Here is a 26,645-nt window from a genome sequence, read left to right as displayed (position 1 = left end):
TTTACACATGTATACACACTCAGTAGACTTTATATACACACTCACTAGACTATATTTACACATGTATACACACTCACTAGACTATATATACACACTCAGTAGACTTTATATACACACTCACTAGACTATATTTACACATGTATACACACTCAGTAGACTTTATATACACACTCAGTAGACTATATTTACACATGTATTCACACTCAGTAGACTATATTTACACATGTATACACACTCAGTAGACTTTATATACACACTCACTAGACTATATTTACACATGTATACACACTCACTAGACTATATATACACACTCACTAGACTATATATACACACTCACTAGACTATATATACACACTCACTAGACTTTATATACACACTCACTAGACTATATTTACACATGTATACACACTCACTAGACTATATATACACACTCAGTAGACTTTATATACACACTCACTAGACTATATTTACACATGTATACACACTCAGTAGACTTTATATACACACTCACTAGACTATATTTACACATGTATACACACTCAGTAGACTATATTTACACATGTATACACACTCAGTAGACTTTATATACACACTCACTAGACTATATTTACACATGTATACACACTCACTAGACTTTATATACACATGTATACACACTCACTAGACTATATTTACACATGTATACACACTCACTAGACTATATATACACATGTATACACACTCACTAGACTTTATATGCACACTCACTAGACTATATATACACATGTATACACACTCACTAGACTATATATACACATGTATACACACTCACTAGACTTTATATACACACTCACTAGACTTTATATGCACACTCACTAGACTTTATATGCACACTCACTAGACTTTATATGCACACTCACTAGACTTTATATGCACACTCACTAGACTATATTTACACATGTATACACACTCACTAGACTTTATATGCACACTCACTAGACTTTATATGCACACTCACTAGACTATATATACACACTCACTAGACTATATATACACACTCACTAGACTTTATATGCACAGTCACTAGACTTTATATGCACACTCACTAGACTATATATACACACTCACTAGACTTTATATACACACTCACTAGACTATATATACACATGTATACACACTCACTAGACTTTATATACACACTCACTAGACTATATTTACACATGTATACACACTCACTAGACTTTATATGCACACTCACTAGACTATATATACACACTCACTAGACTATATATACACACTCACTAGACTTTATATGCACAGTCACTAGACTTTATATGCACACTCACTAGACTATATATACACACTCACTAGACTTTATATACACACTCACTAGACTATATATACACATGTATACACACTCACTAGACTTTATATACACACTCACTAGACTTTATATACACACTCACTAGACTATATATACACACTCACTAGACTATATATACACACTCACTAGACTTTATATACACACTCACTAGACTATATATACACACTCACTAGACTATATATACACACTCACTAGACTATATATACACACTCACTAGACTTTATATACACACTCACTAGACTTTATATACACACTCACTAGACTATATATACACACTCACTAGACTTTATATACACACTCACTAGACTATATATACACACTCACTAGACTTTATATACACACTCACTAGACTATATATACACACTCACTAGACTATATATACACACTCACTAGACTATATAGACTTTATATACACACCATATATACACTCACTCACACTACAGCGTCACTCCCACACAAAACCCTCACACACTCACACACACACATACACACACACACACATACCTATACAAACACACATACAGTACATATGTGTACACACACACACTTTTACACTCATCATTTGCTGCAGTTACTCTGTTCTTAATTTTACTCTTATTAGCTATCCTGATGCCGAGTCACTTTACCCTGCCTTCATGTACATATCTACCTCAAATACCTCATACCTCTGCACACTGATCTGGTACTGGTACTCCTTGTATATACCGTAGCCTCACATTGATCTGCTACTCCCTGTATATAGCTCCACATTGATCTGGTACTAGTATTTCCTGTATATATCCTCACATTGATCTGGTACTGGTACTTACTGTATATAGCTCCACATTGATCTGGTACTGGTACTTCCTGTATATAGTAGCACATTGATCTGGTACTTCCTGTATATAGCTCCACATTGATCTGGTACTGGTACTTCCTGTATATAGTAGCACATTGATCTGGTACTGGTACTTCCTGTATATAGCTCCACATTGATCTGGTACTGGTACTTCCTGTATATAGTAGCACATTGATCTGGTACTGGTACTTCCTGTATATAGTAGCACATTGATCTGGTACTGGTACTTCCTGTATATAGCTCCATTCTTGTGTATCTTATTGTATACCTCTTGTGTTTCTATTTGATTTTGTATTATTATTTTTAAGCTCTGCATCATTGAGAAAGGTTCAGAAGCAAGCATTTCACTGTAAAGTCCACACCAGTTGTATTCAGCACGTGTGATAAATACAATTGAATACTGTATACTGTCTGTTGCCCCATATTTGAGCATTTTGCTGTAAGTTGACATATTTGAGATGCTTTTCTACTGGCGGTATCACAGGCCCAATGACTAAGGGTTGTGGAGTTTGGACGGCTTGCTCTGTGTCAGTGGAGACTTTCTGACAAACTGTGTCTGCTCTGCTATCCAAACACCTGTCTGAGAGGCGCCAGAAGAAAATAAAGAGAAGAGACGAGAGGGGGAGAGGAGGAGAGAAAAGAGACGAGAGGGGGAGAGGAGGAGAGAAAGGAGACGAGAGGGGGAGAGGAGGAGAGAAAGGAGACGAGAGGGGGAGAGGAGGAGAGAAAAGAGACAAGAGGGGGAGAGGAGGAGAGAAAGGAGATGAGAGGGGGAGAGGAGGAGAGAAAAGAGACAAGAGGGGGAGAGGAGGAGAGAAAAGAGACAAGAGGGGGAGAGGAGGAGAGAAAGGAGACGAGAGGGGGAGAGGAGGAGAGAAAAGAGGCGAGAGGGGGAGAGGAGGAGAGAAAAGAGACAAGAGGGGGAGAGGAGGAGAGAAAAGAGACGAGGGGGGAGAGGAGGAGAGAAGAGAAGAGAGGGGGGAGAGGAGGAGAGAAAAGAGAAGAGAGGGGGAGAGAGGAGGAGAGAAAAGAGACGAGAGGGGGGAGAGGAGGAGAGAAAAGAGATGAGAGGGGGGAGAGGAGGAGAGAAGAGAAGAGAGGGGGGAGAGGAAGAGAGAAAAGAGAAGAGAGGGGGGAGAGGAGGAGAGAAAAGAGAAGAGAGGGGGGAGAGGAGGAGAGAAAAGAGAAGAGAGGGGGGAGAGGAGGAGAGAGGGGGAGAGGAGAGAAGAGAGAAGAGAGAACAGAGGGGGAGAGGAGGAGAGAAGAGAGAACAGAGGGGGAGAGGAGGAGAGAAGAGAGAACAGAGGGGGAGAGGAGGGGAGAAAAGAGAAGAGGGGGGAGAGGAGGAGAGAAGAGAGAAGAGAGGGGGGAGAGGAGGGGAGAAAAGAGAAGAGGGGGGAGAGGAGGAGAGAAGAGAGAACAGAGGGGGAGAGGAGGAGAGAAGAGAGAACAGAGGGGGAGAGGAGGGGAGAAAAGAGAAGAGGGGGGAGAGGAGGAGAGAAGAGAGAAGAGAGGGGGGAGAGGAGGGGAGAAAAGAGAAGAGGGGGGAGAGGAGGAGAGAAGAGAAGAGAGGGGGAGAGGAGGAGAGAAAAGAGAAGAGAGGGGGGAGAGGAGGAGAGAAAAGAGAAGAGAGGGGGGAGAGGAGGAGAGAAAAGAGAAGAGAGGGGGGAGAGGAGGAGAGAGGGGGAGAGGAGAGAAGAGAGAAGAGAGGGGGAGAGGAGAGAAGAGACACCTGTGGTCCGTGTGATGTACGTGGGTCCAGGGGGTCTCCTATGACGATACTCTTGGCACTCTCGACGCTGCGGCGTACAAACTCCTCATAGACCTGTTCCTCCACGAAGACACGTGACGCGGCCGTGCAGCACTGGCCCTGGTTGAAGAAGGCTCCCTTTTGGGTCTCCTCCACTGCCAACTGCACTGTTAGTGAACATAGGATAGATGTTGACGAAGGCTGTCGCCAAATGACTAAGAGTCCCTCAGAGTAATAACATAACAATTGGCCACATCTTCCCTGAGGGCAAGATTTGGCATGATAATGACATAATTTTCTGGTTGTAAACTTGGTTTCTGGTCGTAGAGACGTCAGATAACAAGACTAGAGCCAGGTAAACATGTATGTTTCAGGTCACAAACACATTTAAAAGAAACCCTGTCCCTTTACAACCTGTATACAACCTGACCACAACGTTTTCAGAGACGTTGTAAAGACGTCATTGCAACCAGTTTTGCCCTCTGGGTTATCATATTATATTGTTGATATGTTGGATAGGCTAGGAGCCACGATGACACAATGTCCGTCATGATAACCATCACACAGTTCGCAATCAGTCTCCATCTCTATTGCTTACAAGCACACTGTTGATCACACACACTGTGTCAAAGGCCTTTCCTCTGCGCTGAGCAGAGCTGCTGTCTTTGTTCTCTCTCTCTGCCTTGTTGGTTTAATAGAGAGACAGAAACCACATCACTTACAGTCCGAGTCAGCAAAGACAATGCAGGGGTTCTTCCCACCCAGCTCCAGGGTCACTCTTTTCAGATTACTCTTTGCTGCGGCCTCTTTGATCAACTGGCCTACCTGGGGAGACAAACAGGGCGAGGACGGATCACAGGGGGAAGTCATATAACAATGTGTCATATGGCACATTCAGTTCAAACAAATACTCTTTTTAAATGTACATTGGGATTTGATAGGGCACGAGGGACTGGTATCGGTGAGACAGATTGTTAATGAATACATGTACTGCATGCCGAAATGAGAGAGATACCATGTGACATTTATTATAAAACCCTCAGTATATTTCTGAACAGTTTCTTTTACAATCCTGTACCCCACTTGGCTTTGAAAAATAATGTATTTTCAGCCTTGGGTTCAAATAGTATTTGTTTCCTTTGGATACTTTAGCTGCACTTGATTGAGCTTGTCTGGCACAATGGAACACACAAACTAGTCCCAAAAGTGCAAACCCCACCCATCTGACACTCCAGGTAGACTATTTGAAAGAAAAATACTACTTGAACCCAGGTATGTTCATTTTGGAACGAATACTGAACAGTGACAAAAAAAAACAATCCTCCAACCAGTCGCTTCCAGCATTATGCATAGTTCCAAACATGCACGTACCTTTGTAGAACCCGTGAACGCCACTTTGTCGATGCCCATGTGGCGAGCAATGGCTGCACCTGCTGTGGGGCCGAACCCTGGCACGATGTTCACGACTCCGGGGGGGAAACCGGCCTATCATGGCAACCCGACGACCAATGTTAGTGATCAGAACCATGTGCAAGGGAATAAGGTACGCTACTCGCTACTTCTTAACCCAGTCAACATGGATGAGTTAAAGATACATTACACTTTTAAATCAAAGTTATCAGGATCTACACACAAAACCCATGTTGTGGGACATGGTTTCACCTTAACATTAGACTACTCTTAAGGTCTGGAAATATAGGACAAACTTTCATTTAAGTGTGAAATGTCCCTTTAAGGAGCACAGTGTGTGAGTATGAGAGGGTTACTCTGGTGCTTTTATTTTATATATATATAATAAATAAGTATTTTCTTCTATTCAATTTCCAGTGTCGTCTTTGATTGGCTGAACAACTCTCATATACCCAATGATTAGAAGCAGAACTCTATCCCTTTAAAAATCATTACCGTCGACATGATAAAAGCGAACTGGTCTAATCACATAAGACCAGGGCTTTCCTCTGGGTATAAAACAGCCCGGGATCATTTGGACTAATGGCCGGTAAGAGAAGCCAAATAGGTTTGAAACTAAATGTTTCATGACCTGCAAGGAACTACTACAGTCTCATTTCATACTGTACACACACACACACACACACTGTATTGGTGGGGTAATCCCCTGCCTTTGATGTAGGATCTACGCTGAAGACATTGATATTTGCTCTCCTGAGCCCCGACATGAGGAGCAGAGTAAAGGGAAAGATCAAGATGTTTGTAATAGAGGAGAGGAGAGGGGAGGGGAGGGGAGGAGAGGAGAGGAGAGGAGAGGAGAGGAGAGGAGAGGAGAGGAGAGGAGAGGAGAGGAGAGGAGAGGAGAGGAGAGGAGAGGAGAGGAGAGGAGAGGAGAGGAGAGGAGAGGAGAGGAGAGGAGAGGAGAGGAGAGGAGAGGAGAGGAGAGAGGGGAGGAAAGGAAAGGATAGGAGAAGGGTCTATAGTTTGATCTCAGGTGAGTTTCCTGGGCAACAGACGTAATAGTCAATGTGTCCTGAGGAGGACCAATAGATTATTTATTTATTTAACTAGGCAAGTCAGTTAAGAACAAATTCTTATTTTCAATGACGGCCTAGGAACAGTGGGTTAACTGCATATTCAGGGGCAGAGCGACAGATTTGTACCTTGTCAGCTTGGGGGTTTGAACTTGCAACCTTCCGGTTACTAGTCCAACGCTCTAACCACTAGGCTACCCTGCCGCCCGTTGTTTTTCTGTCCAGTTATAAAGGATAGTTATATAGTTATATAATATATAATATCTCTCCTCATTGCAATGTAGGATTCTCCAAATCCGATCATGGAGAGCTACACAGAGTGCAGGCTTTACTTCCAATCCAACACTGACACACCTGACTGTTCCAAATAATCAACCAATCTAACACTGACACACCTGACTGTTCCAAATAATCAACCAATCTAACACTGACACACCTGACTGTTCCAAATAATCAACCAATCCAACACTGGCACACCTGACTGTTCCAAATAATCAACCAATCTAACACTGACACACCTGACTGTTCCAAATAATCAACCAATCTAACACTGACACACCTGACTGTTCCAAATAATCAACCAATCTAACACTGACACACCTGACTGTTCCAAATAATCAACCAATCTAACACTGACACACCTGACTGTTCCAAATAATCAACCAATCTAACACTGACACACCTGACTGTTCCAAATAATCAACCAATCTAACACTGACACACCTGACTGTTCCAAATAATCAACCAATCCAACACTGACACACCTGACTGTTCCAAATAATCAACCAATCACAGCCCCTTCAGTCTGCACCATGCTCACCCAGTATAGCTCTTCAGCAGCGGAGTTGGAGGCCCCTGTTCTTCTTAAAAGTTTCTCTCACCTCTTTGATGAGAGATCCTACGTGCAGGGCTGTGAGAGGGGTCTGCTCGGCTGGCTTGATGACCACAGTGTTACCACAGCACAGCGCCGGGGCCACCTTCCACATGAACATCAGCAGGGGGAAGTTCCACTAGGAGACACAAAACAAGTGTATCTTTGACAGGCAGGTTGAACACTTAAAGGGATAGTTCACTCAAAAACGATCTTTTAGTATTTTCTTTATTAGTTGATATAATGCCTTTATTTGTTGCATGTCAGCAGCCAAGTTTTCAAGATTTATCTCTTTCAGTACAGAGATGTACTGTGATGATTTGATTAGAGAGCAAATCAAGACCGTTGTGCTGTCATCCTATAAAGTGATGATTCAAACAGTCTGCTTCAAAACCTTCTCTCTGCCCTGTTATTCTCCCTACAGAGAACTTAATGAAAGAAATGAACAAATAACCGGACCCTCAGACACAAATTAGACAGCAAACGCGTGTAAGAATCCTAATGTTTACTGTTAACTTTTACAATGCTTTGGATACAGCCGCCACAATTAGGGATTTTTTGGGATGTGTAACCCTAAAAACAAGCTTCCTGTTTTTCCTAAGCGGTGACTCATGGTCTGCGTGAGTGCCAGTGGTGCTTTTAGTAATTACACGACGTCCTTCAGTATAAATTTCATTTTGATGATATAATCTCCCATGTGGAACAACAGCCTGCTTGTTCCTTTGTTGCCGGAGCAACATAAGAAGATATATACTTATGCTAGCAGAGAAAGCCCATCGGCCGCATTCACTCAGTCAAAATGTAGGAATAGAAATGATACCCCAGTCTGGTCTAGACTCTAGTGAACACGGTGCCATGTGATAGCCTTTACTCTAACCTACATGGATCACCATCCCACCCCAAGCTATCTGACCATAATATCAGCAAAAAGAAAATATGGATCTGTAAGGGTGCATCCCAAATGACACCCTATTTGCCATATAGTGGGGGGTCCTGGTCATAAGTAGGGAGCAGGGTGCCATTTGGGACCGTAATGTATAGTTGTAAACAGTCATGTTCCTGTAACGGTACACTTCAGTTGGATTAAGAGAGAGAATGCTTTGTGAAGAAAGGTAGAGATTAGGATTACATTTCCAGTCCATGTCCCAGATTTAATTTCACCCTCAGATGGAGTTGAAGTTAGAGGTAAAATGCAGTTTTTTTTTAAACCAATCCAAACTCAAAGCTTAATTTTTGTATCATTCCAAATAAAGTTGCATTTACCTCAAAATTCACTTTCAAGAAAGATGTTACCTGAGAATATAATGGGATCATTTATTCTAATGCATTCCAAATGACACCCTATTCCCTATATAGTGCACTACAGCCTATAGTGCTCAGTCAACAGTAGTGCACTATGTAGGTACTAGGGTGCCATTTGGGGCGTAACCTGATTTAACTATCTCGTTATTGCTGCAGCTCCACTGATCTATGACTGTCAACACGCATGCTAAGAGTTATATTTCTGTATGTGCCAGGGACACGTAATGCCCTTGGAGCCGAGGCACAGAATAATATGGTTTTTGGGGTGACAGCACTGACAGTTAAAAGCATGAGGAACGGCTCTTGTGTTTGGCACAGACACACACACACACACACACACACACACACACACACACACAGACACACATGCACACGCACACACACACGCACACACACAGACACGCACACGCACACACACAGACAGACACGCACACGCATAGACAGACACGCACACGCACACAGAGACACACACAGACAGACACACACACAAAACACATAGACACTCACACGCACACACACACACACACACACACACACACACACACACACACACACACACACACACACACACACACACACACACACACACGATAACATTCTCCCTTGTCTCTAGAATAAAGGAGAGTTTTGGTGCCAACATGACGTCCGTCCATCACGATTGTAAATCTCCAACAGTCTGCTGTACTGTAGGCCTGTACTGTATCTGTGTCCCATGTCTATCGTCTGTGGGGATTCTGATACAGTGAAGGTAAACTCACTGCACTGTACACCTCTGGTCGTTGGGTGTGTGTGTGTGTGTGTGTGTGTGTAGGCCTGTACTGTATCTGTGTCCCATGGCTATCGTCTGTGGGGATTCTGATACAGTGAAGGTAAACTCACTGCACTGTACACCCCTGGTCGTTGGGTGTGTGTGTGTGTGTGTGTGTGTGTGTAGGCCTGTACTGTATCTGTGTCCCATGGCTATCGTCTGTGGGGATTCTGATGCAGTGAAGGTAAACTCACTGCACTGTACACCCCTGGTCGTTGGGTGTGTGTGTGTGTGTGTGTGTGTGTGTGTGTGTGTGTGTGTGTGTGTGTGTGTGTGTGTGTGTGTGTGTGTGTGTGTGTGTGTGTGTGTGTGTGTGTGTGTGTGTGTGTGGGCCTGTACTGTATCTGTGTCCCATGGCTATCGTCTGTGGGGATTCTGATAGTGAAGGTAAACTCACTGCACTGTACACCCCTGGTCGTTGGCGTGGGTGTGTGTGTGTGTGCGTGTGTGTGTAGGCATGCATTTTTCAGTCAATGTAGGTGAAATTGACCACTTCTATTTGCCAAGTCATTGTGTTTAGCTGTAGTACAGCAGTAGTATGTGTTTATTACTTGTTCACATCCAGATTCTACATGTATAATTATTTCAGAGTCACAAACACAAAACACTGGTCCTACTTACTGGGATGATGGCTCCACACACACCTACGGGCTCATGTCTGGTGAAGCACATAAACGTGTCATCTGGAGAAACAACAACACAACAACAAGAGGCTCATTATCAATCTCTCTCCATGGCATCCTTTCTCATTTATTTAGTTTACAGTCTGTTTAAATGTGGCATCCTTTCTCATTTATTTAGTTTACAGTCTGTTTAAATGTGGCATCCTTTCTCATTTATTTAGTTTACAGTCTGTTTAAATGTGGCATCCTTTCTCATTTATTTAGTTTACAGTCTGTTTAAATGTGGCATCCTTTCTCATTTATTTAGTTTACAGTCTGTTTAAATGTGGCATCCTTTCTCATTTATTTAGTTTACAGTCTGTTTAAATGTGGCATCCTTTCTCATTTATTTAGTTTACAGTCTGTTTAAATGTGGCATCCTTTCTCATTTATTTAGTTTACAGTCTGTTTAAATGTGGCATCCTTTCTCATTTATTTAGTTTACAGTCTGTTTAAATGTGGCATCCTTTCTCATTTATTTAGTTTACAGTCTGTTTAAATGTGGCATCCTTTCTCATTTATTTAGTTTACAGTCTGTTTAAATGTGGCATCCTTTCTCATTTATTTAGTTTACAGTCTGTTTAAATGTGGCATCCTTTCTCATTTATTTAGTTTACAGTCTGTTTAAATGTGGCATCCTTTCTCATTTATTTAGTTTACAGTCTGTTTAAATGTGGCATCCTTTCTCATTTATTTAGTTTACAGTCTGTTTAAATGTGGCATCCTTTCTCATTTATTTAGTTTACAGTCTGTTTAAATGTGGCATCCTTTCTCATTTATTTAGTTTACAGTCTGTTTAAATGTGGCATCCTTTCTCATTTATTTAGTTTACTGTCTGTTTAAATGTGGCATCCTTTCTCATTTATTTAGTTTACAGTCTGTTTAAATGTGGCATCCTTTCTCATTTATTTAGTTTACAGTCTGTTTAAATGTGGCATCCTTTCTCATTTATTTAGTTTACAGTCTGTTTAAATGTGGCATCCTTTCTCATTTATTTAGTTTAAAGTCTGTTTAAATGTGGCATCCTTTCTCATTTATTTAGTTTACAGTCTGTTTAAATGTGGCATCCTTTCTCATTTATTTAGTTTACAGTCTGTTTAAATGTGGCATCCTTTCTCATTTATTTAGTTTAAAGTCTGTTTAAATGTGGCATCCTTTCTCATTTATTTAGTTTACAGTCTGTTTAAATGTGGCATCCTTTCTCATTTATTTAGTTTACAGTCTGTTTAAATGTGGCATCCTTTCCCATTTATTTAGTTTACAGTCTGTTTAAATGTGGCATCCTTTCCCATTTATTTAGTTTACAGTCTGTTTAAATGTGGCATCCTTTCTCATTTATTTAGTTTACAGTCTGTTTAAATGTGGCATCCTTTCTCATTTATTTAGTTTACAGTCTGTTTAAATGTGGCATCCTTTCTCATTTATTTAGTTTACAGTCTGTTTAAATGTGGCATCCTTTCTCATTTATTTAGTTTACAGTCTGTTTAAATGTGGCATCCTTTCTCATTTATTTAGTTTACAGTCTGTTTAAATGTGGCATCCTTTCTCATTTATTTACTTTACAGTCTGTTTAAATGTGGCATCCTTTCTCATTTATTTAGTTTACAGTCTGTTTAAATGTGGCATCCTTTCTCATTTATTTAGTTTACAGTCTGTTTAAATGTGGCATCCTTTCTCATTTATTTAGTTTACAGTCTGTTTAAATGTGGCATCCTTTCTCATTTATTTAGTTTACAGTCTGTTTAAATGTGGCATCCTTTCTCATTTATTTAGTTTACAGTCTGTTTAAATGTGGCATCCTTTCCCATTTATTTTGCTGCATCAACCATTTGCATTTTCGAATGATGGTCAACAATCTCCTCTCCATATAAACGGGGAGCACACAGTCATTTTCTCCTCCTCTGCCCTTCTAAAAGTCCCTGTGCCCTGCTCCTCCTCTGCCTTTCTAAAAGTCCCTGTGCCCTGCTCCTCCTCTGCCAGTTCTAAAAGTCCCTGTTTTCTGCTCCTCCTCTGCCCTTCTAAAAGTCCCTGTTTTCTGCTCCTCCTCTGCCCTTTTAAAAGTCCCTGTGCCCTGCTCCTCCTCTGCCATTCTAAAAGTCCCTGTGCCCTGCTCCTCCTCTGCCCTTCTAAAAGTCCCTGTGCCCTGCTCCTCCTCTGCCCTTCTAAAAGTCCCTGTGCCCTGCTCCTCCTCTGCCAGTTCTAAAAGTCCCTGTGCCCTGCTCCTCCTCTGCCACTCTAAAAGTCCCTGTGCCCTGCTCCTCCTCTGCCAGTTCTAAAAGTCCCTGTGCCCTGCTCCTCCTCTGCCAGTTCTAAAAGTCCCTGTGCCCTGCTCCTCCTCTGCCATTCTAAAAGTCCCTGTGCCCTGCTCCTCCTCTGACAGTTCTAAAAGTCCCTGTGCCCTGCTCCTCCTCTGCCAGTTCTAAAGTCCCTGTGCCCTGCTCCTCCTCTGCCTGTTCTAAAAGTCCCTGTGCCCTGCTCCTCCTCTGCCAGTTCTAAAAGTCCCTGTGCCCTGCTCCTCCTCTGCCTGTTCTAAAAGTCCCTGTGCCCTGCTCCTCCTCTGCCAGTTCTAAAAGTCCCTGTGCCCTGCTCCTCCTCTGCCTGTTCTAAAAGTCCCTGTGCCCTGCTCCTCCTCTGCCAGTTCTAAAAGTCCCTGTGCCCTGCTCCTCCTCTGCCAGTTCTAAAAGTCCCTGTGCCCTGCTCCTCCTCTGACAGTTCTAAAAGTCCCTGTGCCCTGCTCCTCCTCTGCCTGTTCTAAAAGTCCCTGTGCCCTGCTCCTCCTCTAACCATTCTAAAAGTCCCTGTGCCCTGCTCCTCCTCTGACAGTTCTAAAAGTCCCTGTGCCCTGCTCCTCACATGGCTGAAAGTCCTGTTTAATAGAAGGAAATAGAGCGGGCAGATAGAGTCCCCAATAACCAGACTATTAAGTCTATTGTTCAGAGTGAAATGTCACCCCTGACCTTCTTGGAATGGAGGGGCAATTAAAAGCGTCCCCCATCTCTAACACCCCCCCCCCCCCTCCATTTAATTGCTGCAATGTCCCACCCTCCTCGTTCTCTGTAGCAGTCAACTGGCTTTTTTTAGGGTAAATACAGTTGAACTATAAATAAGTTAAGTTGGAATGTTTATGCGATAGAGTTGACCTTAAACTACTCTGTTCAGCAGAATGTACTTACTTGGGGTGTTGCGGGTACTGAAAGGTTTGTTAAAACCCTGCACCAACAATTGTGGTTACAACATGTCAGTGTGCCATGTTGCACATGCGTTGCAGCAATTGTTCCACCGATAGTCTACTGCGGTGCAACCAAAGGTTTTAGTGCCCTCAACTCTAACAGCACAACTCCAAGGTAGGCCGACATAAAACACAGACAGGAAACGGTCTATTTAAAAATACATGTATAATACTGCACAGTAACATGAACTTACACCAACACAAGACATTCCAAAATCCTTTTTCACTGCTGTACCACAGTATCTGTGCAACTAAGGTCCATCCTTCTGACATAGCAACTAGCGGGAACAACTTACTGACTCCAATGCTGCCTTAATGACACCCTATTCCCGATATAGTGCTCTACTTTTGGCACCTTACTTCCTTCCGTGACATTTTGCATGATCCCCCTCCACCTCCACACACGGACATGTCAAAAGCTCAGCTGATAGCCTAGATAATGGGTTCAATCTGACACTCTCACTCCGTGACCTTGTCTTGTTTCTTCTATTGATGTATGTGGTGACAGACTGCTACACACCCAGGATCCATTATCTCCCTGTGTCCTGGGTGAGCCCACTCATCCCACACTTTACAGCTTATCAAAGGTTCCATTTCCATAGCCAGGGGAGTAGACATGGGATATACAGTAGAGTAGAGGGAATTAGACTGTGTCCCAAATAGCACCCTATTCCCTATGTAGTGCACTACTTTTGAGCAGTGCACCTTTGCTTATTTAGGCCCAGAGCGTTTTTTTTTAAGGAGAGAGGAATTCCAAACTCCATTCGTATTTGTATTATTTTCATGACAGGTTAGGAGTAGAGAGACAGAGTAGAGAGAGCAGAAATATGTAGGGCTGATGTGGGGATCGAACCAGCAGCCCCATCTCAGGGGGTATATATATGGTTCTAAAGGTGAGAGCGTTACCTGCTCGACCAGACTCCGGGCCTAGAGCTGTTTATAAGTCACCAAGTTGCTACTGGCAGGTAGAGGAGTGACTGTATACGGACTATTACACCAGGGGATAGTCATCTTAGTCTGGGAGTTGTTCCTGACAGGTAGAGGAGTGACTGTATACAGACTATTACACCAGGGGATAGTCATCTTAGTCTGGGAGTTGCTACTGACAAATGCAAATGCTGATAGAGGAGAGGAGAGGAGAGGAGAGGAGAGGGGAGGGGAGGAGAGGAGAGGAGAGGAGAGGGGAGGGGAGGGGAGTGGAGGGGAGGGGAGGAGAGGAGGAGAGGAGAGGAGAGGAGAGGAGAGGAGAGGAGAGGAGAGGAGAGGAGAGGAGAGGAGAGGAGAGGAGAGGAGAGGAGAGGAGAGGAGAGGAGAGGAGAGGAGAGGAGAGGAGAGGAGAGGAGAGGAGAGGAGAGGAGAGGGGGGCCAACTCAGAGGCGTTGATCAGGCACTGATCTGGAGTGTCTGATTCTCAGCTAATCCTGACACAGACTGTTGCACCTCGCTGATTACCATCAGCCCCCTCTTCCTCTTCCTTTGTCCTCGCCAGCCTTTCGTCTCTCAACTGCCCCATTGGAATCTAATCAGGAGGAAATAGGGAAGCCTGTTTTGTCTATCTGACGTCCTGCCGTGGCGGCCGAGGATGGTTTTTGACACTGCGATAGGGGGAACTATTAAGAGGACGGACGAGATGCCACCCAGGGCTGCGGACAATTGATGGATTGGCTGAGTGACTCGACCGCTAATTAACTTGTTTCTTGACGACTGGGCGGAACCAGTGGGCTAATCATATAGTGGACAGAAAGTCTATGTGGGCCATTAAGCCACAAAGGAGAGAGACAAGTGATTGTTGAGAAACAGCTTGATCAGATTGACAGGTCATGGACCTTTTTGGGAAATACTTTAATAAAAGCTGGCTGTTATAATGCATTATTACCTGTGATAAGCATATAATAACACTGTTTGGAAATGTTGTTGTATTATAAATGTATGAAATGGTAATAACTGGATCATTACGAGATGATAATGAGATGTTGTAAGGGGTCGTAAGCCTACGTGCATTAACAAATCATAATGCACTATACCTGTAGGTGAAAGTAGTAGCCTGGCAATCTAAAAGGTTTTAAAGCTGCACAGAGACACTTACCTACAGGCATGGTTTTGCCATGTATCTTGTCGGCCCAACCGGCATAGTATCTAAGGGTTTTGATGCTGCCGTCCAGATCAATGAAGAAAGAATGAAGGAATGGCTTCCCAGTGTCTATAGTCTCCATAGTCTGTAAAAAAGAATCAGAAACATTGAACATAGTGCATTAAGGCCACGTTAATGCAGGCTATCCTATCTTCTGGGGAACCTGAGGCAGAAACATTGAACATAGTGCATTAAGGCCACGTTAATGCAGGCTATCCTAACTTCTGGGGAACCTGAGGCAAAATCATCTCAATAGGAGAAAATAATAGCTGTTGTGGAACAAAAAACAACTAATAATATATGTTCTCAAAAATCTATTTTGAGAGTTTCTGTCATCTTGTACTCAGTCGGCTGCAATCGCAGCACCATCAACCCCTTGGTTGCTACAAAACAAGGTTTTATGCCCTCGACGTGCGCCAAGAAGTGAACATGCTGTGGGAGTTCATGGGTTCAGAAAGAAAAGTAATAGTAATAATAATAATGCTAATAGGAGGCTGAGGAGAGGCCAGGGTACGGCACCACTGACATCGCTAGCACAGTTGTCTCTCTGTGTAGCCAAGGCTGCAGTGAGCTGGAACATTAGATGACCAGAAAATACAACACATCCATCTGAATCTGAATGTCAAAACAAATGTTTTTCAAATCTAGATGAACAATCATTTCTATAGAGCAGAGGGGTGGACAAAAACCTAGACAAAAGCAATCCATGACGTTGTGCATTTGACAATATTTGAAAAAGTGACTGTACGTAAGTTACTAAACTCTATGACAGACACAAGCTGCTTGCAACCACTAAGCCGAATGTGTTGGGGAAGAGAAAGATATTGTATGGTGAGACCCACTGTGTCAAACATGATTTGTACACTTATATGGTGCTATGATACTCAAGTTCTTTGATTGACTGTCTCAAGGGGGACACAAGTCAAGTGTTTACTAAAAACCTGGGGCAAATACATACGTCAAATACTTTGAGGTGCGCTTGATTTACCTTGGGGTTTGGGAGAACCAATAGAGAATGATAGAGGACTTTGTATCAGTCCTATTATGGCATCTGTGAGCGCACTGGCATCTCCATTTTGAAGTAGTCAATTTTCTTCTAGTACTACTTCTATGAGTTGTTAATCAAACTGAAAAGGTGCATACTGCCACCTGGAGTGTGTTGTCTGAACAGGTATCAAGTCAAAGCTGCCGATTTACTGCCACCTGCAGTTATGGAATGTTTGCTTACAAGTATAGTTCATGAGCTGATCCCTCCTGATGATGGAATTATGTGATCCTTGTGAATTACACTGACGAAGGCTTAGGAAGGCTGAAATGTTTGTCTATCTACCTACCCCCGAATTAACAAAATACTAGAAAGAAACCTTGAATCTCATTTTTGAGTGCGGATCAGCTACATCATTTTGTGTTCCTTCCTTAACCCATTGGAATTCCCACCGATTTGGCTACTTCAAAATGGTGAAAGGCCTCAATGACACTGCCAATGCTAAATCAGACTTTTGGGCACTAGAGTCCTCTAATTCAATTCAATTCAATTCAAGGGCTCTATCTATCTCTATGGGAGAACCAGATCAAGTGCAGCCCCACAATGACATATGTAGGCTATCTGACCAATAAGATCTAATTCAACCCACTGCAAATGGACAGATAATGAGAGACGAAGCACTGCCACAGAGCTAGAACACCAATAGATTTATCCTGTATCTTTTCATTGAGCTAAATGCTAAATCTGGTCTTTATTTCCCCCACAAACAGAACAGGGGTTAGCGTAATTAGCGATACCCCAGCACAAGCAGCCCTCCCAAAACATGTTTTCAATTAGCAGCCACATGCAGTCCCATAATATGACTTCACTCTCATCTGTAATGTTTCATTTACAAATCTGACTCCTAATGCAATCTGGAAACTCAATTGAAAAGGCATTGGAATACGTGAGAAGGCATTGGAACTGGGCTTGGATCACCCACCACTGTAATATCTGATTTACACTGTCTAAAATAATCCAAGGTGGCCCAACTCAAGATCTTTTAGTAACTACATTAGTTCCACAGCCTTTTTGAGTTGACTCAACTTTTTGGAGAAGTGGCAGCAGGTAGCCTCGTGTTTTTCAACGTTGGACCAATAACTAAAAAGTTGCAAGTTCAAATCCTTGAGCCGCAAAGGTGAAGAATCTGTTGGTGTGGCCTGGAGCAAGACACTTAACCCTAATAGCTCCAGGGGTTGCTGTTAATTATGGCAGACCCTCTCTCAGGGAGAGTTGGGATATCGGTATGCAGAAAACACATTTCCAATTCATGCATGCGTATTAATACACACTTGCAGATATGTAAAATAGGAGAAATATAAACACCCACCAAATGATAACTGTTGCATAAGCCTCACATTTTAAGTTGGCCAAAACATTGTTCTAACTCATCTATACAATGAATATACCAAACATTACGAACACCTTCCTAATATTCAGTTGCACCCACCTGGCACCTACTACAATGTCCCGTACAAAGGCACTTAAATCTTGTGTCTTGCCCATTCACCCTCTGAATGGCACACAATCACAACCCAGATCTCCATTTTCTCAAGGCTTAAAACTCATTTAACCGGTCTTCTCCCCTTCATCTACACTGATTGAAGTGGATTTAACATGCACCATCAATAAGGGATCATACAGTAGCTTTCACCTGGATTCACCTGGTCAGTCTATGTCAATCAACTTCAAAATATGTTTTTGATAGATGTTTTGTATGGAAATGATTTGCTTATTGCCAAAAGGTTGTTATATTGTTTGAGGTTAAAGTAATACTACACTCCATTGTCCATTAGTCCACTGTCAATACAATTCCATGGCAGTTCAACTCTTTTTCTCTTGTGACACACACAGGCACACAAAGACACTCACCAACAATATTAGAATGAATGTCAAGGTTGTGTGGGGATTATATAGCAACAAGTGTAGAACTGAAAAATATATATTACCCGAGTCGCAACATACCAGCATGGAAAAGATTTTCAATCACAGATCATGCACCTGCAGCGTCTGGTGCATTGCGCACCGTGCTGCTGCTGTCAAGTCTCTCTGGACACCCAAACTAGATGATAGGCTACCTTCACAACGCAGGTGACAGATGTCAAGTTTACCAATAGGCTGCTAGTTGTAGCCTTCTACAGTCTAAAGACATATAAGGTTAATAGGCCGTTACATCCACAACTTACCGCTAGCAGTGCCCGGTCCCTCTCCATCAGGTCAGCGAGCTTGTGCAGGAGTCGCCCCCGGCTTGACACGTCCATCCTTCGCCACGGCGAGCCCCTCTGGCTGGCCGCTCTGGCAGCCTTTACAGCCTTGTCCACATCTGCCTGCAGGTACACATCAACAGCTTTCACACAGACAACTGATAACCAACCTAAAACATTTCTATGGGTAATATTGTTTTGCATAAGTTACAATTATGAGCAGGCTAATGATAATTGATAGGCCTAATTAATTCGCTAAAATGTATTTTCGTCTGTAGCCTAATAAAAGACCTTGACATTAAGTTGATAGACAGTCACTGTCTCATTTTTAAATTAGGCTATGGAAAAGGAAATTAAACATGTAGGCCGAGATCAAAGGTCTTCAACCTTTAATTGACCAGGGACCCCCTCCCAGGTAAACTGGCGACCCAGGGACCCCCTCCCAGGTAAACTGGCGACCCAGGGACCCCCTCCCAGGTAAACTGGCGACCCAGGGACCCCCATCATACGTTAGCAAAAACATTTATTTCATGTCTTGGGCGGCAGGTAGAGCGTTGGACTAGTAACCGGAAGGTTGCAAGATCAAATCCCCGAGCTGACAAGGTAAATATCTGTCGTTCTGCCCCTGAACAGGCAGTTAACCAACTGTTCCTAAGCCGTCATTGAAAATAAGAATTTGTTCTTAACTGACTTGCCTAGTTAAATAATCATAATGAGAAGTAATCAACATTTTAAAATGAATAGATTTGGTAAGTAGTTTTCATTATTTTGACCTCCCACATTATAATTGAAAGAGGAAGTGTAGTCTCTAACAGACTATTAGCTAGAAAGGTAGTAACTCCAAACAGATTTTCGCTAAGAGTTTTAGCTGTTTAAACTAAGGTTAGCCATGTCTTAGCAGACATGTCCAAGTCAAGAAAGCTAACCAGCAGTGAACGGCATTTGCCACACTTTTAGCCTATTGACAGATAGCCTATTGACTGGTAGCCTATTGACTGGTAGCCTATTGACTGGTAGCCTATTGACAGGTAGCCTACTGACAGGTAGCCTATTGATTGGTAGCCTATTGTCAGACACTCCAGTCAGTGTATCAGCTCCAATGAGTGTAATTTGCTCAATATTAGGAGTTGGCAAATAAAATTTAAATATTATCCTCTTTCCTACTGTAGGTATGTAATTAAAAATGTGTTTATTCTGTTGTTGTTAGCGATATCCATAAAAACAATGGAGAAGAAAACGTTTTAATATGACAATGGAGAAAAAAACGTTTTAATATATATACAGTGGGGCAAAAAAGTATTTAGTCATTCACCAATTGTGCAAGTTCTCCCACTTAAAAAGATGAGAGAGGCCTGCAATTTTCATCATAGACAAAATGAGGGGGGAAAATCCAGAAAATCACATTGTAGGATTTTTAATGAATGTATTTGCAAATTATGGTGGAAAATAAGTATTTGGTCAATAACAAAAGTTTATCTCAATACTTTGTTATATACCCTTTGTTGGCAATGACAGAGGTCAAACGTTTTCTGTAAGTCTTCACAAGGTTTTCACACACTGTTGCTGGTATTTTGGCCCATTCCTCCATGCAGATCTCCTATAGAGCAGTGATGTTTTGGGGCTGCTGCTGGGCAACACGGACTTTCAACTCCCTCCAAAGATGTTCTATGGGGTTGAGATCTGGAGACTGGCTAGGCCACACCAGGACCTTGAAATGCTTCTTACAAAGCCACTCCTTCGTTGCCCGGGCGGTGTGTTTGGGATCATTGTCATGCTGAAAGACCCAGCCACGTTTCATCTTCAATGCCCTTGCTGATGGAAGGAGGTTTTCACTCAAAATCTCAAGATACATGGTCGTCCTGGTCCCTTTGCAGAAAAACAGCCCCAAAGCATGATGTTTCCACCCCCATGCTTCACAGTAGGTATGGTGTTCTTTGGATGCAACTCAGCATTCTTTGTCCTCCAAACACGACGAGTTGAGTTTTTACCAAAAAGTTATATTTTGGTTTCATCTGACCATATGACATTCTCCCAATCTTCTTCGGGATCATCCAAATGCTTTCTAGCAAACTTCAGACGGGCCTGGACATGTACTGGCTTAAGCAGGGGGACACATCTGGCACTGCAGGATTTGAGGCACTGCAGGATTTGAGTCCCTGGCGGTGTAGTGTGTTACTGATGGTAGGCTTTGTTACTTTGGTCCCAGCTCTCTGCAGGTCATTCACTAGGTCCCCCCGTGTGGTTCTGGGATTTTTGATCACCATTCTTGTGATCATTTTGACCCCACGGGGTGAGATCTTGCGTGGAGCCCCAGATCGAGGGAGATTATCAGTGGTCTTGCATGTCTTCCATTTCCTAATAATTGCTCCCACAGTTGATTTATTCAAACCAAGCTGCTTACCTATTGCAGATTCAGTCTTTCCAGCCTGGTGCAGGTCTACAATTTTGTTTCTGGTGTCCTTTGACAGCTCTTTGGTCTTGGCCATAGTGGAGTTTGGAGTGTGACTGTTTGAGGTTGTGGACCGGTGTCTTTTATACTGATAACAAGTTCAAACAGGTGCCATTAATACAGGTAACGAGTGGAGGACAGAGGAGCCTCTTAAAGAATAAGTTACAGGTCTGTGAGAGCCAGAAATCTTGCTTGTTTGTAGGTGACCAAATACTTATTTTCCACCATAATTTGCAAATAAATTCATAAAAAATCCTACAATGTGATTTTCTGGATTTTTTTTTCTAATTTTGTCTGTCATAGTTGAAGTGTACCTATGATGAAAATTACAGGCCTCTCTTATCTTTTTAAGTGGGAGAACTTGCACAATCGGTGGCTGACTAAATACTTTTTTGCCCCACTGTATATATATTTTGGCAGACCCCCTGCAGTCCCTGGAACCCAATCAGAACCAGATGAAGAGAGATAGAGAGGAGGAGAGAAGACAGGATCACTGCAGTAGTAGTAATACAATTCTGTTCATTTGATTTAGCAAACATTCCTTATTTCCTCAAGTCAACTTAGTAATTAAGACATTGGCCTAATCAAACGTGAATTTCTGTTTTAGGGACATACTTTGTCTGCTTCTTCCACTTCACAGATTTTGACACCTGTTGCTGGATTGAAGGTCTGAAACGTCTTTCCTTTCAGAGAGGTGTGCCACTCATTGTTGATAAAAATCTGTTGGACACAAAGAAAGAGCTGTCTTTAAAAAATACTGTTTTACAACGCACCTGTTCAGTAGGCTACTATCAGTAAGCAATATAACACAGGAGCATAACTCAAGTGTGTTTTTTGCTTTTCAAATATATTTTGAATGCAGTCTTTTGGATCCAACTCCAATATGAAGACATGGATAGCACACCAACAGGCACACCACCACCTCTAGCCTGTGCACAGGCTACAGACTAACATGCATTACAATAACTTGACGAAATTCACCTCCCCTAGTTTATGATGTCTTAAACATGTACTGTGACATTATATTATACCTTATACCTTACACTCAAGTTTCACGTTTTTATGGTCACGTGCACTAACTAGTACAGTACATGCACTAACTAGTACAGTACATGCACTAACTAGCACAGTGAAATGATTTTCTTGAATGCTCTTTCCCAACAATGCAGTAGTACTATGTATATAGTTGAAAACAGTTAAAAAGTTATTTGTGCATTTTTGTTCACATTACATTTTCACTATTCAGTGATTGCTGCTATGTTACTTAATAAGACGTGCGTCTCACCTTGGTGTGGCGTATCTCTTGTACTTTGACGGGCTGGGGAAAAGGCATGGGAGGGCTCCCATCGCCATTCGCCCCGGTCACCCCGTTCTCTGTTGTTCCGTTCTGAGCCATTCTGCGTCACCGGTCCCGTCCTGCCACAACTGTATTCTCTCTGTGTGTCTGTCTACTGTCTACTGAGCACTACAAGCGCATCCAGCGGTCTTTATAAGAATGCGAAAATCCTCCCTCTCTCTCTCTCTCTCTCTCTCTCTCTCTCGCCCTCTCCCCAGAGCAGCTGAGGATAACCCAACTCTGCCCTTATCAAAATATCAGGCCCCAGTATCTGCAGCATGGAATCATAAACCAAAAGCCTCCTGGAATATCGTTGTTAATAGGAATGCTTAACGTAACAGGATAAAGATATAATGACATACGCTTTTATATTGACGGTCGGCTACTCAAGGACAGGTGTGGCAGGTACACTTTTTGCGTGTCAACTTATTTATTGAGGAAAGTGCAAGGTGTCCAAGTATGGAACTTAAGCCATTCAAATGAATGCTAATTACTGTGGATGCTTTTAGACTACAGATGGCAAAATTGTAGAACACGGACAGCAGTACGTTCAAGTGTATACATTTCCAACACTCAATTCGTGCAAATATGTACAAAAAGTATTTCAGCAGATTTTGTGCGTTTTTGTGTGGCTTAATTGGTGTGAAAATACATACATTTTTGTGAGACTTCATTCGTAGATTTAAAACTTCAGAACAATCTTTTAAAAGTTATTGGAGCAATGCATTTTGGGCAAATGGTGCTCCACACTGCCTTTTTTGTGTCCCACATTTATTTATATACACATAAAAGCATGTTAACAACCCAATACTGTTAATCAACCAGCATGTTAACAACCCAATACTGTTAATCAACCAGCATGTTAACAACCCAATACTGTTAATCAACCAGCATGTTAACAACCCAATACTGTTAATCAACCAGCATGTTAACAACCCAATACTGTTAATCAACCAGCATGTTAACAACCCAATACTGTTAATCAACCAGCATGTTAACAACCCAATACTGTTAATCAACCAGCATGTTAACAACCCAATACTGTTAATCAACCAGCATGTTAACAACCCAATACTGTTAATCAACCAGCATGTTAACAACCCAATACTGTTAATCAACCAGCATGTTAACAACCCAATACTGTTAATCAACCAGCATGTTAACAACCCAATACTGTTAATCAACCAGCATGTTAACAACCCAATACTGTTAATCAACCAGCATGTTAACAACCCAATACTGTTAATCAACCAGCATGTTAACAACCCAATACTGTTAATCAACCAGCATGTTAACAACCCAATACTGTTAATCAACCAGCATGTTAACAACCCAATACTGTTAATCAACCAGCATGTTAACAACCCAATACTGTTAATCAACCAGCATGTTAACAACCCAATACTGTTAATCAACCAGCATGTTAACAACCCAATACTGTTAATCAACCAGCATGTTAACAACCCAATACTGTTAATCAACCAGCATGTTAACAACCCAATACTGTTAATCAACCAGCATGTTAACAACCCAATACTGTTAATCAACCAGCATGTTAACAACCCAATACTGTTAATCAACCAGCATGTTAACAACCCAATACTGTTAATCAACCAGCATGTTAACAACCCAATACTGTTAATCAACCAGCATGTTAACAACCCAATACTGTTAATCAACCAGCATGTTAACAACCCAATACTGTTAATCAACCAGCATGTTAACAACCCAATACTGTTAATCAACCAGCATGTTAACAACCCAATACTGTTAATCAACCAGCATGTTAACAACCCAATACTGTTAATCAACCAGCATGTTAACAACCCAATACTGTTAATCAACCAGCATGTTAACAACCCAATACTGTTAATCAACCAGCATGTTAACAACCCAATACTGTTAATCAACCAGCATGTTAACAACCCAATACTGTTAATCAACCAGCATGTTAACAACCCAATACTGTTAATCAACCAGCATGTTAACAACCCAATACTGTTAATCAACCAGCATGTTAACAACCCAATACTGTTAATCAACCAGCATGTTAACAACCCAATACTGTTAATCAACCAGCATGTTAACAACCCAATACTGTTAATCAACCAGCATGTTAACAACCCAATACTGTTAATCAACCAGCATGTTAACAACCCAATACTGTTAATCAACCAGCATGTTAACAACCCAATACTGTTAATCAACCAGCATGTTAACAACCCAATACTGTTAATCAACCAGCATGTTAACAACCCAATACTGTTAATCAACCAGCATGTTAACAACCCAATACTGTTAATCAACCAGCATGTTAACAACCCAATACTGTTAATCAACCAGCATGTTAACAACCCAATACTGTTAATCAACCAGCATGTTAACAACCCAATACTGTTAATCAACCAGCATGTTAACAACCCAATACTGTTAATCAACCAGCATGTTAACAACCCAATACTGTTAATCAACCAGCATGTTAACAACCCAATACTGTTAATCAACCAGCATGTTAACAACCCAATACTGTTAATCAACCAGCATGTTAACAACCCAATACTGTTAATCAACCAGCATGTTAACAACCCAATACTGTTAATCAACCAGCATGTTAACAACCCAATATTGTTAATCAACCAGCATGTTAACAACCCAATACTGTTAATCAACCAGCATGTTAACAACCCAATACTGTTAATCAACCAGCATGTTAACAACCCAATACTGTTAATCAACCAGCATGTTAACAACCCAATACTGTTAATCAACCAGCATGTTAACAACCCAATACTGTTAATCAACCAGCATGTTAACAACCCAATACTGTTAATCAACCAGCATGTTAACAACCCAATACTGTTAATCAACCAGCATGTTAACAACCCAATATTGTTAATCAACCAGATTGCCACCCAAAATACTTAGAATATAATAGTAGCCTTACGTTTTTTCTATGGTTGTTTTTGCTTAATACTTTGGGATACTGGTGCTATGTCGGATTTTATAAGTGTTGCCAAATTGGAGTTAAAAGCTGTATTTGTCAACAACAACAATAAGGGTGATATTGATGAAGGTATTTTATTGGGGAATGGGGATACATTTTCATAATGGGAAATGAATTCATCAACAAAGGTGGGGAAACAGAAGACCTAAAAAAATGTTTAAATTCCCCTGAATCAACTGCATGTTATTTGCGTCTATAACGAGTCTGGACTTTTATCAATTAAGCCATATCAATGCAGTTAAACAGGTTAATGTAAAATAATGAATTATGTTGGCATACACTTATGACACGTCCAAGGCCGTTTAATGATTATTATTACGGTGGTGTCAATCATGTTATATACTTAGGCTATTGTAACAAGGCATATGCCAGCATTGTAGGCCTACTGCCTCTGCCCGAGACCTACTAGGCTTTCATGGTAGTAGCCCTTAGAGTTTACTTTGCCACGTATCAGCCCTGGTTAGAGTCCCTGTTGCAGCTTTCACTTTCTTCTGTTATATTGGTGGCAGCGTTGGGATCACGCCCAGCTCACGTCTAGTTATGTGATCTAGTGTTAGGAAGCATTCTGGTTTTCAACATTGTGTTGGGTGTAATTACATTGATACAGTTGAAGTCGGAGGTTTACATACACCTTAGCCAAATACATTTAAACTCAGTTTTTCACAATTCCTGAAAAATTCCCTGTTAGTATTTAATTAATATTTGGTAGCATTGCCTTTAAATTGTTTAACTTGGGTCAATCGTTTCGGGTAGCTTTCCACAAGCTTCCCACAATAAGTTGGATGAATTTTGGCCCATTCCTCCTGACAGTGTCACGACTTCTACCGAAGGTAACTCCTCTCCCTGTTCGGGCGGCGCTCGGCGCTCGGCGTCGCCGGTCTACTAGCCGCTACCGATCCCTTTTTCTTTTTCTGGTTGTTTTGTCTGTGTTCCTTTTCACACCTGGTTTTCATTGCTTTGATTTCTGTGGGTATATAGGGCACCTGTTACCTGCCGTAATTCGTGCAGGATTAGACTTGTGTGCATTGCGCTCGAGTGTATTTGATGTTTGTTGTTTTTTCGCTATTACGCACGTGTATGTAAAGTGTCGGAACTGTGTTTGTTCCTCCGTGCGTTTGCACGAGTTTCTGATTATTCGAGAGCGTAGTTTTGGGGTTTTGGTCTGTGCCGTTTTTGTATTGCTGGACTATA

General features: G+C 41.9%; 1 protein-coding gene across 1 annotated transcript in view; it reads right to left on the bottom strand.

The window, feature by feature from the left end:
- The window catches only part of LOC109877595 (aldehyde dehydrogenase family 1 member A3), a 33,944-nt gene extending 11,303 nt beyond the window's left edge, over window positions 1-22,641 (bottom strand). Inside the window, exons 1-9 of the mRNA XM_031816312.1 lie at window positions 22,400-22,641; window positions 21,730-21,834; window positions 18,648-18,788; window positions 15,393-15,522; window positions 10,037-10,098; window positions 7,316-7,444; window positions 5,323-5,436; window positions 4,674-4,776; window positions 3,934-4,118 (exon numbers count right to left, since the gene is read on the bottom strand). Coding sequence (XP_031672172.1) covers window positions 3,934-4,118; window positions 4,674-4,776; window positions 5,323-5,436; window positions 7,316-7,444; window positions 10,037-10,098; window positions 15,393-15,522; window positions 18,648-18,788; window positions 21,730-21,834; window positions 22,400-22,510 — 1,080 coding nt within the window. The 5' untranslated portion in view covers window positions 22,511-22,641. The remainder of the gene's footprint in view (window positions 1-3,933; window positions 4,119-4,673; window positions 4,777-5,322; window positions 5,437-7,315; window positions 7,445-10,036; window positions 10,099-15,392; window positions 15,523-18,647; window positions 18,789-21,729; window positions 21,835-22,399) is intronic.
- Between the last annotated feature and the right edge of the window lie 4,004 nt (window positions 22,642-26,645).

Source organism: Oncorhynchus kisutch, unplaced genomic scaffold (genome assembly GCF_002021735.2).
Source record: "Oncorhynchus kisutch isolate 150728-3 unplaced genomic scaffold, Okis_V2 scaffold774, whole genome shotgun sequence".
In the NCBI taxonomy this organism is placed as follows: Eukaryota; Metazoa; Chordata; class Actinopteri; order Salmoniformes; family Salmonidae; genus Oncorhynchus; species Oncorhynchus kisutch.
Note: the sequence above shows the minus strand (reverse complement) of the source record. Positions and strands in the feature narration are given on the sequence as shown.